This window comes from Struthio camelus, chromosome 2 (assembly GCF_040807025.1).
Source record: "Struthio camelus isolate bStrCam1 chromosome 2, bStrCam1.hap1, whole genome shotgun sequence".
Classification (NCBI taxonomy): domain Eukaryota; kingdom Metazoa; phylum Chordata; class Aves; order Struthioniformes; family Struthionidae; genus Struthio; species Struthio camelus.
In genome coordinates this window covers 62,140,194-62,168,152 of record NC_090943.1, presented here as the reverse complement: position 1 = coordinate 62,168,152, position 27,959 = coordinate 62,140,194, and the positions used below count along the sequence as shown (strand labels likewise).

General features: G+C 37.8%; 1 protein-coding gene across 2 annotated transcripts in view; it reads right to left on the bottom strand.

Annotated features, from left to right (window-relative positions):
- Positions 1-27,959, bottom strand: part of CNTNAP2 (contactin associated protein 2) — a 1,135,762-nt gene that overhangs the window by 365,417 nt on the left and 742,386 nt on the right. For both annotated transcript variants that reach the window (XM_068936036.1, XM_068936037.1), the window contains exon 12: positions 573-692. In XM_068936036.1, the coding sequence (XP_068792137.1) occupies positions 573-692 (120 nt within the window). The remainder of the gene's footprint in view (positions 1-572; positions 693-27,959) is intronic.

The following is a 27,959-nucleotide window of genomic DNA, read 5'->3' as shown; positions in this document are numbered from 1 at the left end:
CAAAAATAGTGTTAAACGCAGAAGAAAATAAGAAATCAAAAGAGTTTAATGCAGTGATACATAATGTCTCAGAAGTTAAGCAAGATAAGTCATTCTAACCATTGTTAAAAGAAAGATGAGAAAACAGACAAACAAGAATCCCCAAATTTTACTCATAAATGATTTCTATTCCCTACATATTCTGGGAAGTCAGTAATACCTGGAGAGAAACAAAATTATGACCTTCCTAGAAAGCTGCCTTCTCAAGTACCCCATGAAACAGACATTACTAAACTAATTTTCTACAAATGTTTTTTAAAATGACAGTTTTTGTGAATGGCTGTATTTTTATTGTATTCACCACAGTGGATACAAATGCCTTTTAATGTTAAAAGTTGTGCTTCAAAAAGTTTATGAAATGGATCAGCTGCTGCCTTTCCCAGACTACACTGAATGGTGACTGCAGTTTTAATGGTCTCTCTCATTAAAAACTTTTGACAACTTTCTCTTTTGCCAAGAAACATGAATTATGAACAGACCCCTCAGTCACAACTACATTACAAAAATTTAATTAGTGAATACAATGTAGTTACCTGTCATGTTGCAGTAAACTTTCAAAGGTCCCAGTGCCCCACTGCCATCTGGATCTATCCAGTAGTTATTTGAAGTTTTGCCCAAGTGTTTGTATGCTTCACACGAGAGTTCATAGATAGCTGGAATAAAATAAGATACAGCAATAAGGATCTTCAAATCCTGGAACAGAGGATCCATAATTACAATATTTTAACATTAGATTCCTTAGTATATCAAGGACTGTACCTTTGGCATAACTTCAATGTCACTGACTTTCACAGGAAATAATATATTTCTAAAAGATACAGAAGTGATTGAAAAATCTTGAGGCATACAATTTCAATTATTTTTCCATGTGAAAGTCAGAATGAGAAGTCAATTCCAACAACTTAGAAAACCAAGCAAATAAAAGCAAAAAAACCAAATCACAACCATTTTCAAGAACAACTTCAAACCTTTTTTGAAGTGGCTTTGATTCACAACTGTTTACATACTATGCGTAGAGTTTCATATTATAAATGGAGACACTTTCATTGATCCAGCACCCCCCCACACACCCTTTTTCAGATATATTTTAAAGGGGCATCAAAAAGATTTGGATTTTCTCTTAGTAAATTATGGAATTTTTCAGGTTTTATTTCAATTCTGAATAAAATAGAGTTTCATAACAGTGACATTTCTCACTATGTGCAATACCCACACGCTGCACAGCTCTGCAATTAATCTGCTACATACCTACATAACTAATACTCTGTTCCAGCAGATCTAGAGTCTTCTCAATATTTACCAAAGGAAGTTTAAGTACACTTGATTTAGCAGGTTTTTCTTTTTTAAATGATTGACCACTCCTACTGCTATTTAAAGCTGTAAAACTGCTTGTCAAACTGATATGATGACTAGTCCAGACATCACAATATAATTAGCATTGTCAAGAGAGACTTTTCTAGAAAACTCCCATATTTTCTTTGAAATGAATGACTTTTATGTAGATATGTACATTATATATGGATAAGTCACTTTATGCACAGAAAAAGGTATATACGAGTTTTAAAAATAATTTAGGGGGTTGTACTAGGCAATCTCCAGAGGTTCCTTCCAACCTCAACTATCCTGTAATTTATGTAACTATTTTCTTCTGGAATTTGGAACCCCCAAAAATGAACACACATTTTTAATGACGTCTAATACTTCCGTTGTTCACAGACCAGACAGTACAGCTTTTTTGTTTGGAATCCATCAATCAACTGCTAAAAAAAAAGAAACATTTATTTAACCAGCCTTCACATCCACTCTACAATTTCAACTAATTTGTTGGCAAATCCTGCAAGAGATCTCTTTGCTAAGGCTGGCTGTATTTCAAGCGTCCATAAGGAAGAGCTGTTCTGCTGGGCTCCAGATAAGTGGGCAACAGACCTTCTTCCCCCTGCTCCTCTCAAAGCCTCCCACCAACAGTCAACACACAGGAAGGAAAGTGGAGTTGTGGGGGAGAGGGAGGAACCTCCGATTCTGACTTGGCATGAATGCAGGACAAAAGACTATGCACATGTGTATAAAGAGAAGTTCCCTGTCTTTGCTATAGAGAAGTATTTTTCTGGAAAGTTTTACCTGTTCATTACAGGAGTCAAAGTCAATTTTATATAAGTAGATGCTTCTAGTTGAATTGTGAAATCTTCCAACCCATTCTCCCTCCTTGCTCCCCAAACTAAGGTCAACAGATTCTTTCTTTATCAAAGAGACTCTTCACATGTTTTCAGACACTTTGTGCCGAACTTCAGTTATAAAATATTGTTTGGGAATTCATAACTAGTTTTCTTCAGAAAGATTTTTCTATACCCTATCCAAACCGAATCACAAAATACCAACTCTATTAATATAACTGTTAAGGTACTAAGTAACAAATCTAAATAGGCATATTCAAGAACAAGCGGTGAAAATTATAAATACTGTTCAGTGTTTTTTTTTCTTTCTGAAATAGAGCTTTGTAGTATCCAGATCTTTATGTAGGACCATATGGCTCTTTCTCCAACATTACACCTTAAAAAAAGACAAGCATATGCTATTTCCAGTGCTCTAATGATTCTTCTGAATTGTAGTAGTACCTCTATTTAGCAAGTGTTATATAGAGAACAAAAAGTAACTTGCATTATTTCAAGTTTTTATTTTATATTCTTAGGTACTAAATACTCTACAAAACCTTAAAGGGCCCCAATCCTTCCTAAATACAGAGGGGCCCCAATCCTTCCTTCTTTTCTGGAATGGGAGAAATAGGAAATGGTAAGTAGTTATTTAACCATACAGACCAGGATGCTTTTGAATAAGTCAGCGTCTGTAAAACTTCAACGTTATATTGAACGTTGCACAACAGCAACCAAGCTAGCTCTTTAAATGAGGACGAAACAGTAGGACGTTCTAAATAAATTAAAGATATGAAAAACATGTTTTTATGAGTGTGTGTAGATTCTTCGCTGACTTCAAGTATGTATCTACATGTATATATATATATATATATATATAGACCTTAAAAATGGGTTGTCAGGAATAAACAAAAAAAGAAAGGGTCGACTGGTGCAAGGAACTGTAACATCCCAATCACAACAGCAATACAGGAACAAAACAAAAGGGATAAGTGAAGCATGCATACTGCCAGAACAGCTCTTAATTAAGAGGCAATCGGAACGGCAAACAATCCTGTTCTGATGCATGGAGAAAACTGATGTTAGAAAACACTTTAACATTGAATTCAGATGGTAAAGGGGAGCCACTAACAAACCACAGAACAAAAGCAAGAAACACCAGGTAGACTAGGCAACTTCGAGGGGGAGGAGAGCAAGACCTGATACAAAGACGACAAACGGTCAACAGTTTTTGCTTTGCAAGTCAGTGGAATTACAACGCCAAAAAAGGGCATTTGTTTTCTTGATACATGGTCCAAATACATGATTCAGATTAGTACTAACTTCAAAACCTTTCAAGTCAAGGGTAAAAACTCATTGCCCTGCTGTCCAGCCAAGCAATTTCTAGCATAATATATCCAGGTGCTTTAAACAAAAAAAGCAAACAAAAAACCACACACACACAGAACCCCCCCACAGTGCTTTCTCTCTGAGAGGAAGGACTTGAGGGGGCAAGGAGGGGTTAGGGACCAAAGAAAAAACAAACAAACAGACAACAACACACACCACACCCCCAAAACCTACAAACGGCTCTCTCATTCATCCAGTACGAGATCCAAGATGAAAGCCTGGGTAGGACAGACCAGCAACCCGAGTTCTGAGGGTCAGCTAAGACGTACAGAAGAAGAGAATCAAAAACAGGAGAGAAGAGCAGCAAAATGATGGCATAGTGTTTTTACAGTGCAGTTACCTGAAAAATATAGATCAAATCAAGACCACTAAACCCATTTCATGCTTCAATTTGAAAGGCCTTGGCTATGTTCTAATGTGGAATGAAAAGAAATACCAAAAAAAGTTCTCAAAATTTTAACTTTTGGAGTGAACTGCCAAGCTGCTTTAACTGCAGGCATCTAGGCAGAAAATCCAGTCATTTTAATCAGCTCCCAAAAGCAACTACTAGTGCTTTTTGAAGTTCATCATTGAGCAGTGTGGGCTTGACCATAGCTTGATGGGAAAAGTTTCTTCTCCTAGAAAAGTTACAGCAGACTAGCAAAGCAGAATAAGAACGAACAGAGTTAAAACACAAACAAAACACACTACACACAAAAAACAAGAAACACCACCACAAAAGTTAGCATTGTTTTCATTGTAGCACTTCTCTATCAGTTCTCTCTTCACCCCTCCCATAGGGATCATTTCCCTGACTCCCACTGGCAGAGGGAGAAGACAATGTTTGTTTCCTGGTTTTAGGTTTCTTGATTTTAAATAGCTGGGGAGAATGAAATTGTTCAGAAAACCAATTTACAGAAGAGCTTCTTCCAGCTCTCGATTGTTAGCTGAAAGCCAGAAACAGTCAATTTTCCTTACATTTCAATTGCTGTTTGCTCATTGAGGGGAACAGATGTTCTTAACTCTGTTTTATTTTGACTTGCATAGAAAAATAAAGATCAAAAGAGAGTTAGTCCACAGCAGCACCAGCTGGAAGGGGTATCTTTAGAAAGCAGAATAACCAAATGACAGGAAGGATTTAGCAACTTTATCACCCTATACATAGTTCTCCTAGAGCTTCAGTAGCATCTCTGCAAACTACAGGTTTCCCAATGCTATGTAAGAGGGCAGCATTCATTTTAGGGCTGACAAATATCCTCCTTTTTAAAATAGTAAGTTCATTATAAACAGGAGTCCTAGCCTGACAGTCTGCAGTCTGACTTGATGAATACGTTAAAATTCTGTAAATGTCTTTCCATCAGTGAACGCAGCTGCTGCAAGGGATAAACTCCCTTAAAGCGCTACTAATATGCTGCTGTAAAGTCAAGGAGACTTAACTCCTATAAGAAAGACGTAGATCCCTATAAATGGATGGAATGAAATGGTAGGAAAAGCGACAGAAGTAGGAAATGCATCAGATCCACAAAGTGCAGCTAGACCTCTCCATAACTTGAATCTTCCCAGAAAAATACTGAAAGCTAAACGGTCAGTGAGGTGCTTGGATTTATGTCCTTCAAGTTGGTATCAAGTGCTGAGCCCCTTGAAAGTGGATGGAAAACAAATAGGCAAGAAAGGGGGAAAGAAACAACTTATTTCAGAAATAGGCAAATACTGAAGTGGCATGCCTACAGTCACAGAAGTTAACCCTAGTTGTAAAACCTTTTCAACTCGACATACTACAGCTAGAGTTGTTGAGCTACACTATCTTTTACAGTCATAGATCATTTCTCCAGAAATGAAGCACCAGCAAAACTGGAAATAGAACTTAAGGTTCAGAAAATACTGAGGTTATTCCTGATAAACTAAAAACTCCACAGTGTTTTGGCACTGTTCACAGAAAACAATTTTTCTGTATTCATTAAAGTACTTCTCTATTCAATTAATTAGGACACTGAAAATTCTCAAAATACCTGAGTTATCATTACTACCTAAATACTAACTTCTCATGTCCTGAGCCTTCCCAGGTATTTCTTAAAATGCATGCCTTCAAATTATAATATTCACAAAGCTGTCATCTTGTTAGCAGTCACAGACAAATCTTTGAAAGTAACTGTAATTATGCTTTTGGAGTGTGGTCGTAAAGAGATAAGTATCCAGCATCGTAATCTTTAAGAATTTTTCAAGCCAAGCTTATATATAAATTACTGCACTATAGCAAGATTACAACAACATCTTCCCCAAGATGGCCCATTCTATTAAAAGAGCCTTCCCTCTGACTTCCACTACAAGTGTTTTCCCCAGTCACTCTTATCAAGCATCTGTCATATACTTCTAGAGTTCACAACGAAAAAATATTTTGCTTGTCCACCTATACTACCAGCCCCTTGAGGGTTTTTGTTTTGTCTTGTTTTTTGGAAGAATGGCATGTGTTTCCTTTGTTGCTTTAATAAAATACATATTCAGAAGATGAACTGCAAAACTAAAAACAAACTTTTTAAGTGTATATACCACTGTATGTTTCTGCTCTGTCAGCAGAATTTTCTCGCTGTTCAGTACCACAACAAATCTATCCCACCCATATTCATCCCAATGCTATGCTGGTGGAGAAACTGTGACAGATACAATTTTTATTGTAATTTAAGTGAACCAGAAGTCTCACCAGGGCTCAAAATGAGTTACACACCAGAACAAAGAACTCCAAGTCCCAGATACGTAGTCGGACATTAACACATTACTCATATGAGATAACACATGAAGCTGAAAGCTGCCAGTTTGCTCTGTTACTTCATTTTTACTAGAAAGTGAGATAATCAGCATGCAAGCAACAGTATTTCAATGTTATTATTCCACAGGAGAATCACTGCAATGGTCTGACACAAACCTTATGCCCACTGCCGTTTGAAGTTTTGGTATCAGATTTCTGTAAATTGGAACACCATCCTTATAATACTTAACAAGAGGAAAGTTAAATAAATACCAAAATTCAGTTTCTAGTTACAGTCAAATTAGGAGGAGTACACAAGTGTTGTTAGAGTCCATCAAAAAAAAGAGTTGACAAGTATTTTACTTTTACACACTTTAAAACACCCCTTTCGACATGAGAATGAGATGGAAGTATTGCTCAAAGAAATCCATACTGTACTGATGATGTATACCAAAGTAATACGAGGAAGCCCATCACAGCAGGTTTGCTGTATCCAAGCTCATGTTTGTCATGTTTTTAAATTCAATTCCTTTTAATGTCACTACTGCTGTTTTTATACAAGCACTACTGCAAATGGAAATAGAAAACTGGTAAAACAGTCATACATATATTTAACAACTGAGTATATTTTTTGATATGTAAATCCTTCCATAGTTTCCCAAGTGTACATATATACATCCCTTGCCAGATAAGTCTTCTCAACAACAAAAAAATCCACAAAAGCTGAAAAACCTAACTAGATTGGGACTTTACTCATTAGTAGACCAGCAACTTAATATGATCTTAATATTTTGAGCTTGAAACGGTTTCAGAAGAAGCTTTCACCCAGCTACCAAATGACAATGATGCCCTTGCTAATCAGTTGCTCGTGGCAAAGCAGATGTGCTTGAAAATTGCTGCTGAACATTGCCAGGTCCCCCCACTTCCACCCTTTTAGGCTGTCAGTTTACAGAAATGCTAAACGCCCTCAGCTATAAGTGCCGAAACGTAAACTAAATTACAAGTCAGAAACTAAAGAGAACAGGAAGAGAAAGGAAGGAAAAGGAAAGAAGGAAACTATCACCACCATGATTTGAGATACATGTGCAGTTCTGCATGTTGCAGGCTGATTCAGGACACTTCAACTTATTTGTCTTAAGTATAGACACATTCACTTAAAAAGAGCATCGGAACATTAAAAACCCAAACCAGAAAATCTGCATACAGGATCCTAAGGTAACTGGGACTTTGGCTTTTGGATTTTCTTGTAATTTTTGTTTACTAATTACTTACAATCATCAACAAGTATGTTCCTGCATGCAGCTAAAAATCCTTTTTCAAAAATCTTGCTTGATTTAAAAATCCTTTAAAACACACAAACAAAACGAGGGAACAATTGAAAAAAAAATCTAAACAAAACTGTTTTGCAGCACCACCAATAGCTCTTCAAACTAAACTTCAATGGACTTCCAGAGATAGCAGTTTCTGCATGACAAGAAAGAAAGATTTTCAGCCAGGAGCAACTCACTGCAAGCCACCCACCCAAATTTCAAGTATTGACGGCTCAGATGCCCGTGCAGAACGCAGCTGCTGCAAAGAGCCAAAGAATAGGAAGAAGCATTTTAAATAAGGGATAAGCCTCTAATATATACACTGTATAAGCCTTCAAAGTTTGCCACCTACCACTCAGAATCAAGGAAGCAGCCAGGGAGAAACACTTGTTGTGTGTTCACTGTGAAACACTACCAGCACACCACGCTCTTTGCAACACAGTTTCTGAGTCTAGTTGACAGCCACTTAGAAATTGCGCCTGAATGTGTCGGTAACTGCCATGAGGCCCGCCTGCAGGAAGAAAACTGACAATTTTTGATGAGTGGCAGGCAGCAGGCATTGCAGTCTATCAGTTTTATGCACATCTTAAATGGAAGGTGGGCATAAAAGATTCATTTGGATATTTAAAGATCCTATGGGGAAAGAATAGATATTTTCTTCTCTTGAAAGGACAATCCTAAATTTTCTAAAGAAATACAACAATTCAGTAGATTCTCTTACAACTAAATGACTTGCATTCAGGGGGGAAGAAAAAAAAAAAATCAGAAAATAAGGAGGGGTCCAAACGTGCCAGGCATTTATCAATGCAGTGCCACCTGTGTATTAACAACAATGGAGATTAGAAAGCCTGCATTTCCGGGCTTTACCCATAACTGAAAATCTGAGGAAACTAAAGCCTGTCAAGCCCTTGTGAATAACACTTGCAGTTTGGTTGCTCATGGCACACCTGCAAGAATATTTTCTTCCTCATTTTAAAGAGGGATTACTAGGCATCGACAGCCACTTCTAGCAAAAATGCAATTTTTACATTTAAATGCAATAGTTGGAAAATTTTGCTTTAAATAGGAGAATTTGAGGAGATTGGAAGATACTGTAAACAAGTCCAAAGCATGGTACATGACCATTACTATATGTTGCAGATGTGTTAGCTACCTTTTTACAGCCGTAATAAAACTAAGACTGTGCGCTTCTTCCTAGCCATGACTAGATAACCACAACAGCTAGAGGCTAAACTGAGCTATTTCAGTCCAAAAAGCACAAGCAGGCACAACTCGTGGCATCTCCAAATACTCTGAGCTTGAAATTAAGGTTTGATTTCATTCCCTGGGATACGCTCATTGTGCGGGTCCTTGCTTAGCTCTCACTGTCGGCCAGTTCAAACACACAAATTCTAAGGGCTCAAAACTTCTTCCTTGCACTGGGGCCACACAAGATTAGTAAGAGCCTGTAACATAGAGCTCAGTTGTGGGTTGTTTTGGTTTGTTTGTTTTTAAAAAAAAAAAAAACAAAACAGCAGTTCAAAAGCAAGATGACTTAAAAAGCCAAAGGGCTTATCTGATGTGATATTAAGTGTAGCAGAACTAAGTACTACCTCATTCTACATAATGTTCCAGGAAAAGGTGTTCAACCAGGTCTAAGTCATTTCTGGAGCAACGAATGCCAGGGAAAAAAGAAAAACAATCTTTTTCTCCTAATTGTAAGTAATGTAACAGCAGAATCATGTGGCTGGGAGGAACCTCAAGGATAATCTAATCCACCTCAGTCCCAAAACAAGCTCAATTACACCCAAGTATCATTCCTGATACATTCCAGTTCAAAATAATCTCCCACGACATAAATTCCACAGCCTCCCAAAGTAGCCTGCTCCATAGCTCCCTCTCTCTGCACACCAATCGCCCTGCAAAATCACACTTCTCGCAGCAATCTTGTCTACTTGCAGACACGTGACTCTCCTCTTCTTTAGGCTAAACAATGCAGACTTGTCAGTCTTGGCCATTATTTGTCACCTAGAAAACACAACCAATTTTTGCTGCTCTAACCTAGACTTTCCAATTTTTTATTCAAATATTGCGTACAAAAGCAGACAACACCCTACAGAGCAGGATTAACTACTTCACACATCCTACAAGTCACACTTCTTTTTATTCATCAGAATGGTATTTTCCCTTTTCCCTTTCCACATTCGTAGTGGACTACAAGCTAAAAGAGCCTGCAGTAACTGTAAAGTCCACTTCCACCGTCCATTTCCGACTTCTTTTTCCCCTCCCCTTCAGTATATTGAGGAAGTAAACCAAGATTAATCAGTAAACTGTGATTATGTTAAGACTCATATACGCTTCTGGCCAGGCTGCATTGGCTGTCATACAGCTAAAACCTTCCATCAGCAAAGCTCATTCATGACTGAGCACCAGCAGCCTCCTGCTGCCGTTAATCCAAGCGGCTACATTCTCAAAGCTTGGGAGTTATGGGTTGTCGCCCTCCCAGCTGCTACACAGGCCTCGCGTTCTCCCTCTCCCTCCTACTGTGAGCTAATGAACTTATAAAGCATTCTCATTATTAGTGCAATATTCAAATATGCCCTGTAGAAACAGAAAGGAAATTAAAATACAGAGGAAAATAAAAATAAGATGTTGGAAATCTGCCAAATTTGTGTCAAGTTGACTCTAGGCTCATTTATGTCAGTGATAAACAAGACTGTTACCACTGTGGTAACAAAGGAAAGAAAGTTGGGGGGTTGCCACTAGGATGATAAAGAGTATGTGTTTCCTTGCCACTGGGATAATGAAGATTACTGCCATGGAGGTGAAAACTGTCATTTGAGTTACCACACAGTAGTGCCACTAAAGAATTTTCTGTGAATACAGAAGAAAAACATCCCATCTATGGCAAAACCAGAAGGTGTTTCTATTTCTCTGCCAACTTGTTTTTTTGGGGGGGGAGGGGGGGAGAACGGGAAAAAGAAAAAGAAAAATGAATTTAAGAAAAAGTCTGATCAAAGATGAATTTTTAAACAACAAATTTAGCAGTGATTCTAAGTTAGGAGCCATAGATTAGGCAATTAGCATCCTTGTTACAGTGTCAGCCCACAGACATCACACTACAGAAATCTAATTAGCCACCAAATTTTAACAAGGTGCTTTTGAGAATTAAGTCATTCAAGAATACATAAACATTTTTTTAAATTGCATTCTAATGTGGTTTCCTATAGCTGAAATAACCACTGTTCAAGATGAAAGCATTTGAAAGGAAGAACTGCAAGTCATTCCAAACATCTCCATGTAAGGCACACGTTATTTTTAAAGCCGGATAGTTTGCCACATTTGCGTAGCCATAAAGCATAACTGGGCATAGCAGTGCTATCCACGCAAATTCACAGACACTAAATAACGTGTTTTCCACAGGAGCTGAGCATTCGTTTCCACCAACAGAAAAGAACTAAAACATTACAAAAGCAAGTATTCTTATCAGCATTTACATTATCTTAATCAAAGCATCTTCTAACGGGATAGGGATAACAATTTGCAAATACTACATCATCTTTGTCATTTCAATTAGTCACTAAGTAACTTGCAATGCCAGTAGCACTCAACTTTTTTTAAAAAAATCAACTTAAATAGATCAGCAGAAACATCTGCCTCCCGTTCCTTTTTTCATATTTTCTCTCTACTACGTTCAAGTGGGAATGACTCTATCCTGGCAACTTACTGGGAATCATTTTCACTTCTCATTCACATAATGGATGAGATATGAAATTAGTATCATGTTAGATGGGTACCTCGGAGATTGCGCTGGCTGGCACACTTTCCCTTTCAGAGATCTAAATACCTGTACTGCTGCTATCAGAGAATGTTTATTGAAGGCGGGCAAAAAAAATATAGGGGAAGTATATAGCACTTGCGCTTCAAATAACATGCTAGGTCAAAATAAGGGATTTACCTCCTGTAATCATTTCCCCTTTCATTTATTGTTACCATTAAATTTCCTAGAGAGCTCTGAATCTGGAAGTTGTACTCAGCCTTGCTGCTACAGAAAACATCTCTCCTCCTCATGATCAGTAACATTCTGCCTGACAAGTAGTTCAAGCGATCAGGAACTGGGTGCAGCTCCAAGCTCCTATGCCACGGAGCTTTTAATCCATAGGCTGCGTTTCATGGTCACACTCAAACTACTAGAGGAAATAAAACACAAAGACTGGGTGAAAAGAAAATAAAAAAAAAGAACAATTATTAGAAAAAACTAAAAAGAAGGAAACAAACTGCTGAAGTTGATAGTCACAAAGAAATTCAGAAACTTGGAAACGGGGAGAACAAAAACTCATTTGAAAAGGAGAAGCACTGTTAAGAATTTCAGAAATACCTAATACATGGTAACAGATAAGCCTGTTTAGCTCAGTTAGTCTGAGCATGAAGTACAGAGTGATTTCTGCAGCGTCTTAAAGTAGCAGTGGCAGATAAGTCTTCAAATAGTTTAAAAAAAAAAAAAAAGCAAAAGTGAATTACAACATATATGAGCGCCTTCTGGGCCCCAAAATTACAGGCATATTGAATTCATGCCCATATGAAACAGAGTAACCATAGCTACAAAAAAAAAAAACTAAACTTACCTAAACAAATTATTAGGAAAGTGAATATAGAAGTGATTAATGAGTTAATGTAAAAGCTACATAGGAATACATGTGCTTAACAGTTTGCTGTAAGATTCAAAGAAAGAATTTAGTTCCACTAAAATAAGCAAGTAGCATTAGCTGAACAGTACAGCTGACCCTTCCACTGTGAAAACAAAGAACTACAAGCAAGCCAATTGTCTAAGTCAACATATTTAAGTACTTCTACTAATATCAGCACAAACTATATTTAGGAAACAAATATACCGAAAGGATTCCCCAGGCCTCACTAAAATATGAGCAGTTCTACTGCTTTCCACCTGTCATTCCACCATTACTTCTGACAAAAGACTCCTCTAAACAGGAAATTTATAGCTGTCTAAGCTAAGCTGAAACATTAAAGCAACAGTTATGAAGCATGACTGATACCAAACACCATCTACTTCTGCTAATGGACTTCAGTCCTACCCTTTCCCCTGCTTTATCTCCCATTTAAATTAAGGCATACTGGGAAGGAGTTTAAAAAAAAAAAAACAAAAACAAAGAAACATACAGCACACAAACTACCAAAACCACCACAGCTCCTTCCCTGTTTGAGAAGGGTCCACATGGATGCTTAGTCATGAAGGAAGGCATGTAGAACTGCCAAAAGTTTTCACTGTAAACAAGCTTGAGTATACTGGAAAAATGAATCAATGAATAGTTGAAAAGTCCCCATAAACAAAAAATAAGTTGTGTTAACGAGTCCAACACATTTAGAACATATACAGTAGTAAATACAGAAAATAATTACTCTGTGGAGCCACACATCATCTACTATAAAGATAAATGCTGTCATACTAACAATTAAGGAAAATTATAGCACACAAAACACAAGAAGTATCTTAGGGTTTCACATCACTTAATTCAAAATGTCTATTTACCCCCACGGGAATCACAGGAAATACAGTTAATATACAACAAAAGCACTAGGAAACTGAGCTGCCATGTTATGGAGCTACAAGCATATGTCACGCCTACGCAGTTCAGGAAGGCATTCAAGTAACATTAAAAGCACATAGAATAACCAAGAGTGTTTTTAGATGGGGTATAAAATGCCTCGTTTACCCACCCAAAAAGTTGTCTTAGACTGAAAGGCTGCGAAAGAAGAATTGTCCTGTTATGGTATTAAATAAAGCACACTGTAAGCACCACTGTCTTGGAGATAACAGTGTTTTATGTTCCTTAAGGGAGATAAGCCATCTTTCTCTGGTCTACCCTCTGTATTAGGTTCTGGTAAATATCTGTTTTTCCCCCCCTTATGTATAGTAATGCCTATTCCCTTTGTGACTGCTTATTCCAGAGCTTCCTACACGAGCTCTGCCACCATCAGCCCTTTCCCCCTCACCTCCTACACAATAGCCCTGCTACTGTTAGGTTCACCATGACCTGCAACACTTTGGTCTCCCATGCAAAGTCAGCCTCTGCTTCCCCTCGAAGCTTTCTGTTCATTGCTGCAGTGGAGTATTCTCCTGGCCAATAACAACATTAAAAGCTTCAGCACAAGTAAATTCTAATATTAACATTGGGATATATTATTTCCCTTCCAACCTTGGAAGTAGCAGAATCTACCTATATACATTAGGAAAGGGAGGGCAGCCTTTCCTATAACATTCCTATAATCTAACTGCTTCTTTTCAGAAAATTGGGGGGTGGGGAAGGGAGGAAACGACACTTTTAGAAGAAGGCAACATATAGGTTTTGGGGCAAAACCACAGGTAAATTCTTGCTCAATTCTTTAGCTCATCCCAAATGATTTAAAATTGGGAATACTTGTGGTACTGCTTTACCTCATCACCAAACTAAATCTCAAATTTTTGCATGAATGGCATAAACTATGCCGAAGTCGGGGATATACAAAAACATTAAACAGGACACACTAGCTTCGAATTATGAACATGAACTTAAAAAGTTCATGTGCAATGACTCTCCTCTTCTCCAAGTTGAGGAGCATACATATTCCATTGCATCCTTAGTATATCATTTAAGATTAGTTGTTTGAGAGGTATAACATATGCATTGTGATTATCCATTCGATTTATCAAATTTGGCATAAAGTATATTTAACAGATTGCTATACCTCCACTTCACCCATTTTCCTTTTTTCTTTCTTTCGCTAGCACCAATTCCTATTAGATTGTTACATCAATTTATAAATACTTGTTTTGTGCAAAGACCTTTTCCACACCCTCTTGTTATGGTTTGTGCCTCATTTTTGTCTTTTACCTCAGCTTATTCCCCTCCTTCTTGTGCTGTCCCATATTATATAGAGGCAGAGAGACTGAAGGGAAATACTAATGCTACTATTCTAGATGAGGTTCCTCCCCCTTTTCTCCTTTTAATAAACTTCCACATTTTGTCTTTCCTTTTAGTTCTTTTTACCCTTGTTCTCCATTTTCTTCCACAAGTGCAACACTTGGCTCACAACTGAAGCCATGAGAAAAGACTACTAGATGCGAGTCTCAACAAGACAGAAAACCCAAACAAAACATGCCAAACAAAAGCTAAAGTCACTTTAAAAGTGGTAGACAGAGTGCAGATTGATTCAACCCTTCATCTTCACCTCCTCCTCCACACAGAGGGAAAGAGCAAGGAATCAACTAACAAATTTTGTGACTCTGTGAGAGGAAGCTCAGAACTTCAGGGGGAAGATGCCCTCTTACTGAATTGGCAGCCAGGCCTCAGGAGAGATGACCAGCCTTTCTTCCGGTCAGCAGAGGTCCAGGGCACTAGCCCCTGCCTTTGCTTGCTGGGCAAAGGGCCCAACGAACCCCCGCAAAATCCTAGCCTGTCACTGGGCAAGGGACTACTAAGCTACCCCAAGGGATCAGCTCTAATGAAGTTAACAGTACCTCATAGAAGAAGTCTGCTTAAGAGTAATCACCAGGGCTCTAGTCTAAGTTGCTCATTGCAGAATATGGGCCCAGTTGCCTGTTTCCTCCCTAGAGGTAAGCCTGAATTGGTCTGTACAGTTTTTGCATTTCCCAGGCTGTGTCCCGGGCTTCTGCTAAAGGCAGCTGGAATTTCTCCAACACCTTAGGGTGGTCGACCACCAGTCTCACACTTAGCCACAGGGAACAGCACAAAGGTCTTAAGGAGTTTGCTTTTCTTACTGTATTTCTATCTGCAATAGAAACATCTTCACATAGCTAGATAACACAAAAACATCACTAGTATAAGGCAGTAACTGAAGGCAGCCAACCTTTTTTTCTGAAAGATCATCTCCCTTCCAGAGAAGGTTAAGAGTTTTAAAGGGGGGGGGGGGGGAAGAACTGATTTCATAATTTTCTTGAATAATTTGCTTTTTGAGAATAAATTCATTAGTTCATTAAACATTAGCTCACCAACACTTAACATGTTTCCAGTTTGGTAAATGACAAACGATGGTCTGATTTAACATTGATCAACTGTTTTCATTAAACTTTCAGAACGAAAAGCGATCAATTTTTTTTGTAAGCTTTCTTCTCATTTTTTTTCAAATAGCTCTTCTGCTTGTAATGTTTTTCATAAGTTTAAAAGCACTTACAAAGAGCATCATTATTCCCACTGTAGAAATGAGAAAAAAAATGACAGAGAGAAATTACTTGCCCAGAAATCACATCACTGGGAAATGCTAACACAAAGGGCTGAATCTAAGTATGCTAATTTTCATTCCACAGTCCTATTAGATTGAACATACTGCCTCCCACGTATGGCAAAATTTATTAGAAATGAAGAATTTATCAAATCATTCTACACTTACTTCACAAGTACACAGGAATGGTACAAAACCTAAATAATAATGCTTGGCAATCTGTTGGCACACACTGCTCTTTTAAGGGCAATCATTCCTCCTGTCTGCCTGCCTCCCTCCCAAAAAAAAAGTTTTATTACCCTATTCCTCTATTTTGAATTTTAAGATCCCTTAAAAAAAAAAAAAAGAAAAGCCACAAGCTGAGATAAAAACCTCCGCAGATACATCTCTAGAAGTTGTCATTATTTAGACCGCTGGTGTATCTTTACAGTTGATCTTTGCATTAACTTGAATGACAGAGCAACTTCAAAACACATTTTCTTTTTTTAATGGCTGCCAGTGGGATTTTAATATCAGCACCTTAATGCTTTTTTCAATTAGTGTTTTTAACAGTGAAGTAAGCAATAAGCTAGATTGTTTTAATGGAAAAGTTTAAGCAAAAGCTAATTAATTTTGAAGTCTTTACACACAGAGTCCTTTTTAAGGCTATGATTAATTCTGACTATGATTTTACAGCATACATGAGTTGTTTTAAAGTTATCTATTCATAATTACATATTGTCTTTTAATTGTCCCCTGGAAATAATATTTGTTTGTGCATTCTGCATAACAACAGAACACAGGTTACAGCTGCCTGCAAAAAGCGCACTCATCTAATACCTCCGCTTCCCCAGATGTGGGTCACAATTCAGGCATGTCGTTTGCTTGGATTTAAGCATGTAAATTAAGTAACTAAGTTAAGAGACTGTGAAAACACTGTGAATTAGACCCTGGCTTCTCTTGCTGAACTGGATCCCAAACATATTTCTCCTGCCTAATAGGCATTTTGGTTAAAAACTCATGACATACGATGCTATTTTAGAGCAACGTCTGAGCAGCCCAACTGCACAGACAGCTAGAACCCGAAGCCCAGTTTCTGCCCTTACTCTCTCTCTCACACCTTATCTGGCAGGGAGGCTCAGTCACTTCCAGTTGATTATTTAGTTCCAACATAATTACTACTCATTGACTATTCATAATCTGCTTTGCATCCTAACATTCATTTTCTCACATTAACCTTCACCGAGCAATACCATCCTATTGCTCATTTTGGAACTGCAGCCTTCTCCGTCCCAAACACAGATTCCATTTGCTTACAATAAAAGCGCAAGTTGCTTCAAATTTATTACATGTTATGCATTTCATAACCACCTGGTGCCAAGCAGTTCTCAATTCAGCAGACAACAAATTTGTAGCAGCCAACAAACTAACTCCAGCTCACAAGCAATGAAACTAAGCGCCTGCTGATTTTTTTTTTTTTTTTAAAATAAATACCGGAATACTAAACAGGAAAAACGCAACACTCCCCTCTTACCTCCAAGCTAAGGAATGGGAACAGAGCACAAGGCTTCTTTTCCAAGGTTTGCAGATATTGGTCAACAGTACGGCTGCAGGAGGCTTTGGTAGGTTTTATCTGAAAAACTATGTGGAAAATCTAGACTAAACCAAACAAACCCCTCCACCACCATCCCCAATCTAAAAAGTACATCTGAATAAGTAAGAAATATTAGAAATCACCAACAACAATGGTCTGCATCCCGAAAAGATCAAAAAATGCATTATGTTAAATCCTTTAAAAACCTTATAGTAAATATTAGGAAATGAATCCACACACGCTATTATAAACTAGAACAACATTTCCTTTGAAAAGCTTTATTGGAAGAAGCACCCATCTCTTCAGGAAGCTAGCATATTGATTGTATGATCCTTTTAATAGACCCTTATAAACAGAAGTATAATTCATTTATAAAGGAGCTCTAAGATTCTCTGTTTTCAACGTTAAGGAGACAACTTAAAAATGAAGTCTCACACAGCACATATCAAACTCACACATGGCACTTGGTTAGTTCAGACACGGGCAAGCAGAAGACAAGAAAACATCAGTGCCAACATTGTAAGTTGAGAACAAGTAGCTTGTTGAAAGTGCTTTCTCAGAGGATGCTAAAAGCAGAAAAGACAAAAGTCTCTTTCTAGAAAACCGACAGATTCAAGCTCACCTTTTCCATCATTCCTCCAGGAACAGCATGCTCAAACACACATGCTGCTAAGCTTCAACATGGTATTATTTACCTCCTAGCATCTACTTTCCTTATTCCCAGTCACAAAAGCAGTCTTAAACCAGGAGCCCTCAAGCAACAACTCAAAAACCCACAGTCTTCGGTGGGGAGGATCAAACATCAACAAACAAGGGGACGAGACAGAGGAGTAGGGAGCCGTAGCCCCTCTCCTTACAGCACCCAGCACAAAACTTCCTCTACAGTAACAGGAGCAAAACAGCTGCTCACCTCTCGCCTGTTGCTCCCCCAACTCCCCATAGTAAGCACACAAACATTTCTCACATTTGCAACTTCCCCCTAACCAGCACCTCCCTCAAAACTACTCTTCTCACTACTTCTCTGAACTTAATTTCCTCCACCAGCGACTAACTCCCCAGTTAATGGAGCCCTTCCAGAGCTCACCATCCCCACACATGCCCACACAGCAGCTGTCCTCCAAGATCACCACACCTGAAGCAGATCACCTCAGGCACCTGGGCCAAGGAGTGGGAACTGCTCCAACCTCACCCTTCTGCAACCTCCTCCTTCCTCTTTTTAAAATATAGCTACTTGGATTTCCAGCAGCTACTCTGAGTCTCTGGATTACTTTTCTCATGCCTCCTTTCAAGCAATTCAAGCAATCTGTCTGCCATGACAAGAGTTAAGGGACAGCAGCTCCCCATGCTTTAAAAGGCCAGCTTTTTGTTACAGGGCTCACCCAGAACTGTGCTTATTTTTCAGGCATAAGCCAGGTTACAGGCTACCAGGGCTGTTACGGGGATTTCAATGCAAGGTGTGGATGGCAGTCCTCTGTAAATCGTTCAATTAAATGAAGAGCTGAACCTGTGCTGCATCTCATTAAAATCAGGTGCTTCCATGTACATGTGTCCCTTGAAAGAATCTGGTAAGAAAGCAGAGATGATGCTTTCTGCAGAAGGATCAATTTTGCCTCTCTGAGATTTGTTTGTTCAAGATGATGTTGACTAAAACATCAAGTTTCACTGGCAAATGTTTGGAAATGTCAAGGTGATAGCCTGCCACCGCTCTGCACACAAATTTCCATCAGAGAAGTGAGGAGGAGTCAGTCTTGTGACATGTCTTTTCAAAATATAGGACATTTCTGATTAGGCTCTATCTTCCATCTGAAATGAATTAACAGCCTGAACTTGTCCTGTCTTTTGAAAAGAATATTATTTCACAAGAAAGTCTTACATAAGACAGTCTCTGAGCACAAAAGTATTTATGGTTCCTCTATAACTTTTCAATGGAGAAAGTCATACAAGAAATATGCTTAAGCTCAGGAAGATAATGCAAAAATGATTCAGTTTGCCCTCACACACAGGGCCAACACTATATTTAAATGCTAAAAATGGAATTTATTTTGGACTTAAGGGTTGAATAGACTGGGAATGCAGTACTAAATCCGCTCAGATAGGATGTGCGCATTGTCTTGGCTCAAATTAGCAAAGTTGTAAATATAAAAAATTTCTTATCTATTTCAAAAAATAATATATCGTGTCTTTTTTTGTCTTGTCTCTTAACAACTAAGAATATAGAGAATGAAGTTTCAAGAATCAACAGTATCCTTTCATTATTAGCACTAGTTGCATAACCCTGACATACTGAGCATTTTTCCCCTTTACTTATATTAAGTCATCTCCACTAATTACTCACCTTAAAAATTCCCATAATTTGTCTATTATCCTGGTAATACAAAAATCACAAATCTCTCCTAAATGTTTTACTTCCTATTTTACATAATAAATGAAAACTTGGATGCAACTTTTTTTTTTTTTTTAAAGTAATACTATTTCACTGGGAAAAAGGTAATTACACTGAGCAATTTTTAAAAACTTCTAAGGAGCTCTGTGAACATACAAAGACTAAAGACAACCAACAGTAAAACCAGTAACAGCTATGAACAGAGATGTACAAGTCAGAGATATACATAAACTTAGTCAGAAAGCATTTTCTAAGGCATCATATCTGTGACCCTCAAACAGAGGCTTCTTTTCTTCTTGTCGCCCCCAATGGACAAACATCTTCAGTCAGCCTACCAAGTTTGCACATGAAATGTAAATTTATCAGGTTCACTCGTTATTTTACCAGTACCCAAGTAACAGAAACAGAGAACTAAAGGAAGAACAGAGAAGCAAGGTTTTAATTTACTGGTCTAAAATAGATTTTAATTGGTGTTTTAATAAAGATCTGATTTTCTTTATAAAAGCAACAAGCTCAGTGCTGACAAGACTAAATTTTATTAGCCTGGCTCTAACAAAACTGCCTTAGAAGTTAATAAGAGTTTTCAACAAATAACGGGAGTAGGGCTGAATGCTAGGTTTCATGGCGAACTGCAGAATCTTTCATTTCTGCTCCCGGTATTGGCTCAAATGGAGTCGTGTCTCGTAGAGAAGCAAAGTCATTCTCCAACACTAACTATTCAGTGAGCTATGCAAAACGCATTAGGAATTTCAATCTATACTCTAAGTGGAAGGCTTACCTACTCTCATGGGGAAGAACAATTGTTAATATGGGTGGCTTTAAGTAAATTGCCAAAACGCCAGTGTGAGTAGAGAAGTCAGAAATCTCGTGGAGGCTCATCTATATTTCTCTTCTCCTGTGATTCCTCTAGGCCAGGTATGAAACAACTGCAGTGTGGCTTGCCCTAACCAATGACCATATATGATCCTCCTAGGACCTAGTGACAAGATCTTGTGTTCTGTGATCCTACCTGGAAATCTGCTCTCCGGTCTTACAGAGCAGCTAAAACAATACATCTCATTAGCTCTGAAATAGGCAAACAATAGGTGATCCAAGAATAAAAGATCCTTAAACACAAATTCTCTTGAGTATTTTCTGCAAAGAAAATAGATAAGTAGCAGAGGAATCTCAGAACAACACTCATTTGGTATTATTGAGCATTAAAAGTGGCAAGCAATGTGGATGTGCACACCAAGCCAGTTTGGATGTGCCTGGGCTGACAGTAAGGAGCAATACCATGCAATCATGGCACCTGTGTAAGAGCATAATACTCATGTGGCTCAGCCTAATTTACTGCAGCAGCCAGGCACATTCTGTGTGGAGGAAGCAGTGCTTTAAGGCTGCGCTGTACTATGTCTGTGCGTTCTTAAGTGGTGTCATCTGTAACTTCTTGCTCCCTCCACTTCTCTGGAATCTAATCGGAATGCTAAGCTAAAATTTAAAAAATAAAGTGTGAGAGACAGAGAGAGAGCGAGCACGCGCTATTCCTAGGAAATCTCTTCTCTTCCTCCTTCTGGAACGCTCTTTGCAATCTTTGGCCATTTGAATATGCGTTACGCCTTTTCAGCAAACAGCAGGACCTGGGCTGGGCTGCAAAGCGGGGACGAGCTGGGCAACCCCAGCGCAGGCCGTGCCCTCACTGGCAGGGTGCTGTCTCGCTGTCCCCAAACTGGGCCACACTGAGCTGAGAGTTAATCACCAAGATATGTGACACACTGAATGAAAAATACCTGAATATGTTTAAGTTTTTTTAGAGAGGTTTTTGCTAGGTCTAGCAAGGTGAATTCTGCTGCACTGGAAGTTGTTCGGGAAAGTTATTCTCTGTTACGTTATCTTTCCAAGAATGTGCCCCACTTTCATCTAGCAACTTTAGAAAGTTTCTGTTCTCTATTTTGTCAGTAATAACTTTCCATATTCCGATTATCTAGTGATAATTGTTCTGCCTGGAGGAACTCGAGTTGCCTGTTAACATTCTCCTGAGAATAATTAGGGTATCTATATGTCCATAGTTATACAACCTGATTCACGAGAACCTAAACAGCCTTAGTATTAGTGGACTGTCCGGCCTATTTCACTCAGATTAGGCTCAGTAAGTAAAACAGCCAGTGGCCATGTTGTTCTCAGAACTCCTCCAGTCTTTATTGGAGAGGAAAAACATACTTTGCTTATTCGTGATGACTATACAGCCATATAGCGTTTCTTTTTCTTCTACAATAAGGTTCAAAATGTATTTTTGTCAATTATGTATTTGCTCTTTTGCTCTAGAACGACATAGTGAATCATTGATAAGGAAAAATCATGATCACACCATCCTTTCTTATCTACTCTTAGATGTAAAAAGTCCAGTGTTTCAGGTGTTTCCTTATCTATGGAAATACAAGAAACACCGTTGTTACAAAACGATCGGTAGAGATCTTCCTGAAGCTTAAATCATCCCAGTTTGTGCTGATTAAATTTGCTTTTCTTATTACTTTTGGCAGTAGTGATTTTGGCAAGTTGCTTCTATATTTTGGCAACAATCACGATCAGGAAACAAAATTAGTTCATAATATATAGTTCATAATACATAGCTCATATAACTCTTTGTGCTAACATTTCTTACTCAGAGTTTGTTTCTAGATACTATTAAATTCACTATTAAAGCAATATTTCTTTTCAGGAAGAACTACATATTCCTGGAAAAAGAAATATTCATGTTCGTTATATTTCTAGTGATATTTATTGCATTCATCATTTCAAGAAAAGATCAGTGTTTTATTCTCCACTAATTTTGAATCACATTCCAAAATCACAGAATCACATTTCTTCGTAACAAAGGAGATGAAGCTAAAGAATTTAGAGGTCAGCTTTCACTACATCAGAATTAGGATGGGAATCACCACGTTGTTACAAAGACTCATTTTGAAAAAAAATTACAGTATGTTTCCTATCTAAAAATGTAAAAGTTGTGCATGTTCTTTCTTTCAATTGTGTATTCTCTACATGTTCTGATTCTATTTACATCTGCCTCTTCTATTGACGAAAGTATGTAAGATTGTATTTTTTCTCATGGCTTTCATAGAAATAACAGATAACTGTTTGTGAACCGGAAATTAGTCCCTCCTGTGGATCAACTGAAGATTTACAATCAAACCCTTTTCCGTGAAATATTCTTGAAGGAAAGGGGGCTGTACATCTGTAAAAATAAGGATAATGTTTGTTTAAGGTGAAATGTAAGAAGCATAGAACTCATCTCTCACATGAGTAAATACAGAGAGAATTAAGATTAACCTTTTAAATGTAAATTGGACTCTTGCTATTGGAAATCATAAAGAGAAGACAAATACGGTCAAACTGATTTTACAGAAACTCCTACATTTTTCTTCAATATATCAAAGGTTGTGCAGGAGGTGGTATGCACCAGATGCATCATAGTCTTGGTAAACCCTGTCAGTAAGTCCTTTAGTGCATTTCTCTTATACACAGATTATAGAAGAGCTAAATTGTTGAGCTAAATGTTAAACATCTCAGCTGAAGAAGCTTGAATTATTAGTATTTATCCTGCTATATAATTTGTAAATTTATACCACTTTGCTTTAAGGAAGCTGTCAACAGCAGGAAGGATCTTAGAACCTAAAGCTAGCTGCATAACTCACGCAAGGCGCAGCAGAGAGGTGTTACCCAGAGAACCTGATGGAGCTGAGGAGACGTAAAGAGGAAAGCGAGCACTTGTTCTCAATGGATCCCACAGCCACTTTGCAAGAGACGCTGGAAAAATGTAGTGCTAAGGACTCAGCACGGCAGGGCAGCTGTAAGTAGGCTGCAAAGGTTAATTAGTCAGAGATTAAAATGTAGCTGATATATTAAAGCTGGTAAGGATTATACTTACTGTTAATTATAACTTCAATAATTCATTTTTTAATCATTGTGTAACTTTGTTTCATCATTGTGAAACATGTTTTTTAAGTAAATGTATTCTTTTATCTTTCAGTCTGGTCTAATGTTAAAGCGTAGGCTCTAGTCTCATCATAACTGCCAGGCCACTGCATTCCTTTAGGCGTTGAATATTTGGTAGCCAAGAGTAAGCTGGCAGATTTCTAGGGTGTTCAGCATGCATTGAGAAATAGGATTTTCCAGAATTTGTTGGTTCACTCACCATTGAGCTGCAGAGACCCAAGGGTAGCTGAACTAAACAAATTGTTAGAGAGCAGAGACAGCTCCTTCAGCAAATGGCAGCTTAAGCCTCTTTGGCAAGTAACAAGATAGTGGATGCAGCGTCCTAAGATTTTGGTGTGTCTTTGCAATATTAAAAAGCCTTTCTGTTACAATGTCCTATTCTGAAAAGCAAATTATTTTGCGATCTTAAAAGGGCAAATGTGCTTAATTGATTTACATAATTGGACATATTCATAATTATAGCTGTTTTTTCAGACTTTTTAAAATTTATTCGGAAGTTTTCCTTCTGGAACTATTTTTCTGGTTGTTTAATAGTTTCCACTGTGCCTCAGCCCCAGAATAGATACTTCTCCATCTCGCTACACTAAGTGTATGATACCATATGATAAATATATTATGCCTGGACCTGCGTGAAACAAAGCCATTTTGATTCACAAGGGTTTCATGCAAATGTTTTTCTCTGTTTCACTTCAAGAAGGTCATCCCTTGAGTTGTCTCTGCATTTCAACTTCAAAGGAACCTAAAACCCCAATGGGAAATTCAGCCAAGGCTGCAAAGCCTTGCCTTGTTACAGGTCAAAAGCTCAGGAAAGTGCTGAATTCCCTGACCAAAGCAAAAATCAATTCACTGACACAAAACTTCAGTAACACAGAATTACCTTGTTCCTTTAAGTTCAGCAAAGCTCAAAGTCATGAAAATCACAAGGTACAGAGCTAAGATACCCACAAATGTAGTTTTGACTCTAAGGTCTTCGAGGAGGGCCCTGTTATACCCATAGCACGCACGCTAGAAACACTGAGAAAGGAAACATATTTTACTGTAAAGTACAATACCATTTGTTTTCTAACATAGTCTTATATTTAAGTAAAGTGGCACTGAACAAGCGCTACCTGCACTTAAGCACTTTCCTGCTCCATGGAATAATGACACCTGCTAAACTTTATAACCTTTTCAAAATGCAACCCAGTACACTGTTTGAAAGTGCTTTCAGTTTCTTTTATACCACACACCACAACTATCATTCCAATCGCCCTCCTCTCCCAAAATCTCTCTTTTGCACTGCTACTGTCACAAACATCTGAAATAAAAACTGAAAGCACAGCCAAGGGCCAAGATCTCCTGGCAGTCTAACTACAACCTTTGGCAAGCTTCAGCAAATGCCCTCATTATTTGCAGCTATAGGTAATACTGTGAACACAGCTAGAACGTGCTCTTATAAATCCTAGTAGCTGTTGCCCGCTCAGTCAGGGTAGGGTTAAGGTTGTCTCAATACGTGCCTCAACACTGTAATTTTTGCATTTCACTCTTTTGTGTGCCATTACATTCTAGAAAGGCGCAAAATGCTACGTATTCTGAGAAGACATCTGGTGAACGTTTAAATTTCTGCTCACTTTGTTTTCTAAGAAGGACGACTTTTAAAAGTACAGGAACGCATACGGTAAAAACTAAAATTAAGTCCTTTAATCTCTCCCCCTCTCCGAAAAAAACCCCACAAAAACAAATACAAAAGCTTAGCCATCTTTCCAAAGCAATACAGGCAAAAAGGATTAGTTAAAAACCTTAGTTGAATTAAAAAAGTAAAGGTTCTTGAACAATGCTTCACCAAATGACCTGGACAGTGGTAATCCTATATGCTTTATCCATCCTATAGCTGAAAGACAGGACAATAGACTTTAAATCCCTCTTTTGATACTACAGTCCAGCAGTGCCATTTACTTGCCTTATTGCACTATTTCGTCCATAAAAGGCAGGTGAAAACGCTATTAAGAGAAATATTCACAGTTCCATGGATTATTTCTTTCTTTTGTAATGAATGAAATATCAGGAAAGTGATACCATCCCTCTGTCCTTTTTGTTTCTCTTTTAGACTCCAGAAGGAAACCTACATTCCACTTATTTTCAGACGCTCACTAGATAAAACATAATTAACTAACTAAACTTCCATCCTTGCATTTCTCTAGTGAAATTAAACATCTTAGCAGCCTATCATATGCACAAGAAGCATATTTTTCCAGGTAGCTGTACTAAATCAGCAAAAGCTGTAAAAATATTAGAGAAGAAAAATAGATATGCAAAATTTATTTTTCTTTGTTTCAGCAACATACTATTTCACTCTAAATTCTATATTTTCTTTCCCAAGTTTAGATGCAATCCTGCCGACACTATGCACATTCAGTCTTGGCAGAACAAGTAAAGGGCTGCCCATGAAATGTCTCCTGCAGCATTGGTCTCTTAAATATCTCTCTTTAATAAGCTTTCATTAGCCATTTAGCTCTTTCACTTTTTATAGTTCAGGAGCCAGATCAATTTGCTATAAAGATAAGACACTCCTGTATTAATGTGTCAAAGAAAAAGTTTGAATTCTTGAACTACCCGTTCAAGTAAGAGAAGTTAAATAACATTCCAGTATTTAGTATTCCTATAAAATGAAGAGGCCATGAACACAAACTTTCTATTAATGCCTCCTTCTGTCTAGCTGATTGCAACTATCAGCTGAAATTCATGAGATGAAATTGCAGTCCTATTAATAAGTTAATGAAAAACTCTTCTGCTCTTCCTGCAATTGAACTTTGCTTTACCAGGTGTGATCAACTAATTCACCCCTCATGCAATAAGTATGACATACATCAACTCCTTAGGTCTTTCTTGGATTGGAATATGAGCTAAAAGTCTACATATACCTGTATTTGAATTTAAGGTTGTCATCTTTACAAGAATTTTGTGTTCAAGCTGTTGTATGCTTACCTATAAAGCAGGACAAGAAGCATTCTGGTAACTATATTTTAGTCAGCCAGTAAATATGACTTGCACAAAGCAGGGCATAATGCAAGACTTTATAAGGAATATAGTATTACTGTTTGTAACTGTGGGTGAAGAATAAGAAGAGGTTATTCTTAGAAGCGCTCATGTCATACCAGTGTATCAAACACTGCTTTCAGAGCATGTGGGAGAATGCCACTGGTTTCAGTGGCAAACTCACAAGAAAAGCATTAGTATTGAGACCAGCGATTTGGGAAAGCAATACTGCAATTTCATTGAGCAAGTCGTGGAAATTTTATCTAGCCTGTGACACAGGATCCAGACTAGGACTGGAAACATCCTTAAAACAGTGGTATCCTCATACGGTGTTATGTTTCTTAGCATTACCTGGCAAGCCTTTTGCAGCACTGACTGAAGAATCTCTGATTTCAATATGGTATAAATACCTCCATTACAAGAGGCAAAAACCGAGAGCTTTAAAGCTTAGAAAGGACAGGTAACGATCAACTTCTTTGTCCTACATATTCGCAAACATACAGGTCAGTATGAGGCAGTACGAGACTGCATGGCATTCTAACGTCATATCAGTTTGTATCCAAAGGGTGAAGGCAGCCAATGAAGTAATCTGTATTATGATCGCCTTCTATACTTCTTCTGTCAGCAAGGTCTTCTTTGTTAAATAGTAATCTACAGAAAAAGCAACATGGGAGGAAGGAGCCCTTCACGGAGGGCCATTCAGTACACATACATGTGTGTTTCTAAATATAGTTACTATATAAAACACATCCCCTCTTACATTCATACTATGCTTAAAAATAGAATAGTTTTTAGTTAAAATTAAAACACCTGTGAATTGTTGCTACTTCCTCATTAGTTTGCTTTGATTGAAAATAACAGAATTCTTCAATTATCTTTGTAACATTTTATACAGCCGTAGTTAGAGACATATGTATATACAGATACTTATGTATGTATACATATATATGCATGTTCATATATATATATGTATATGTTCACATACATGCTTGAAATTCATCTTTTCACCTGTTCAGAAGTATCTTTGCTTTCTCCTTAATATAAAGAGGCGGTTCCCTAAGCAAGAAAGTGGAGAAGGTAAGGACTGGCTATGTTTTCTGAATCTTCTAGATGTTTTAGAATACACTTTGCGGATGAAAATCTCACTTTAAATGTATGATAAAAGGAACTGAAGACATATGTCACTATC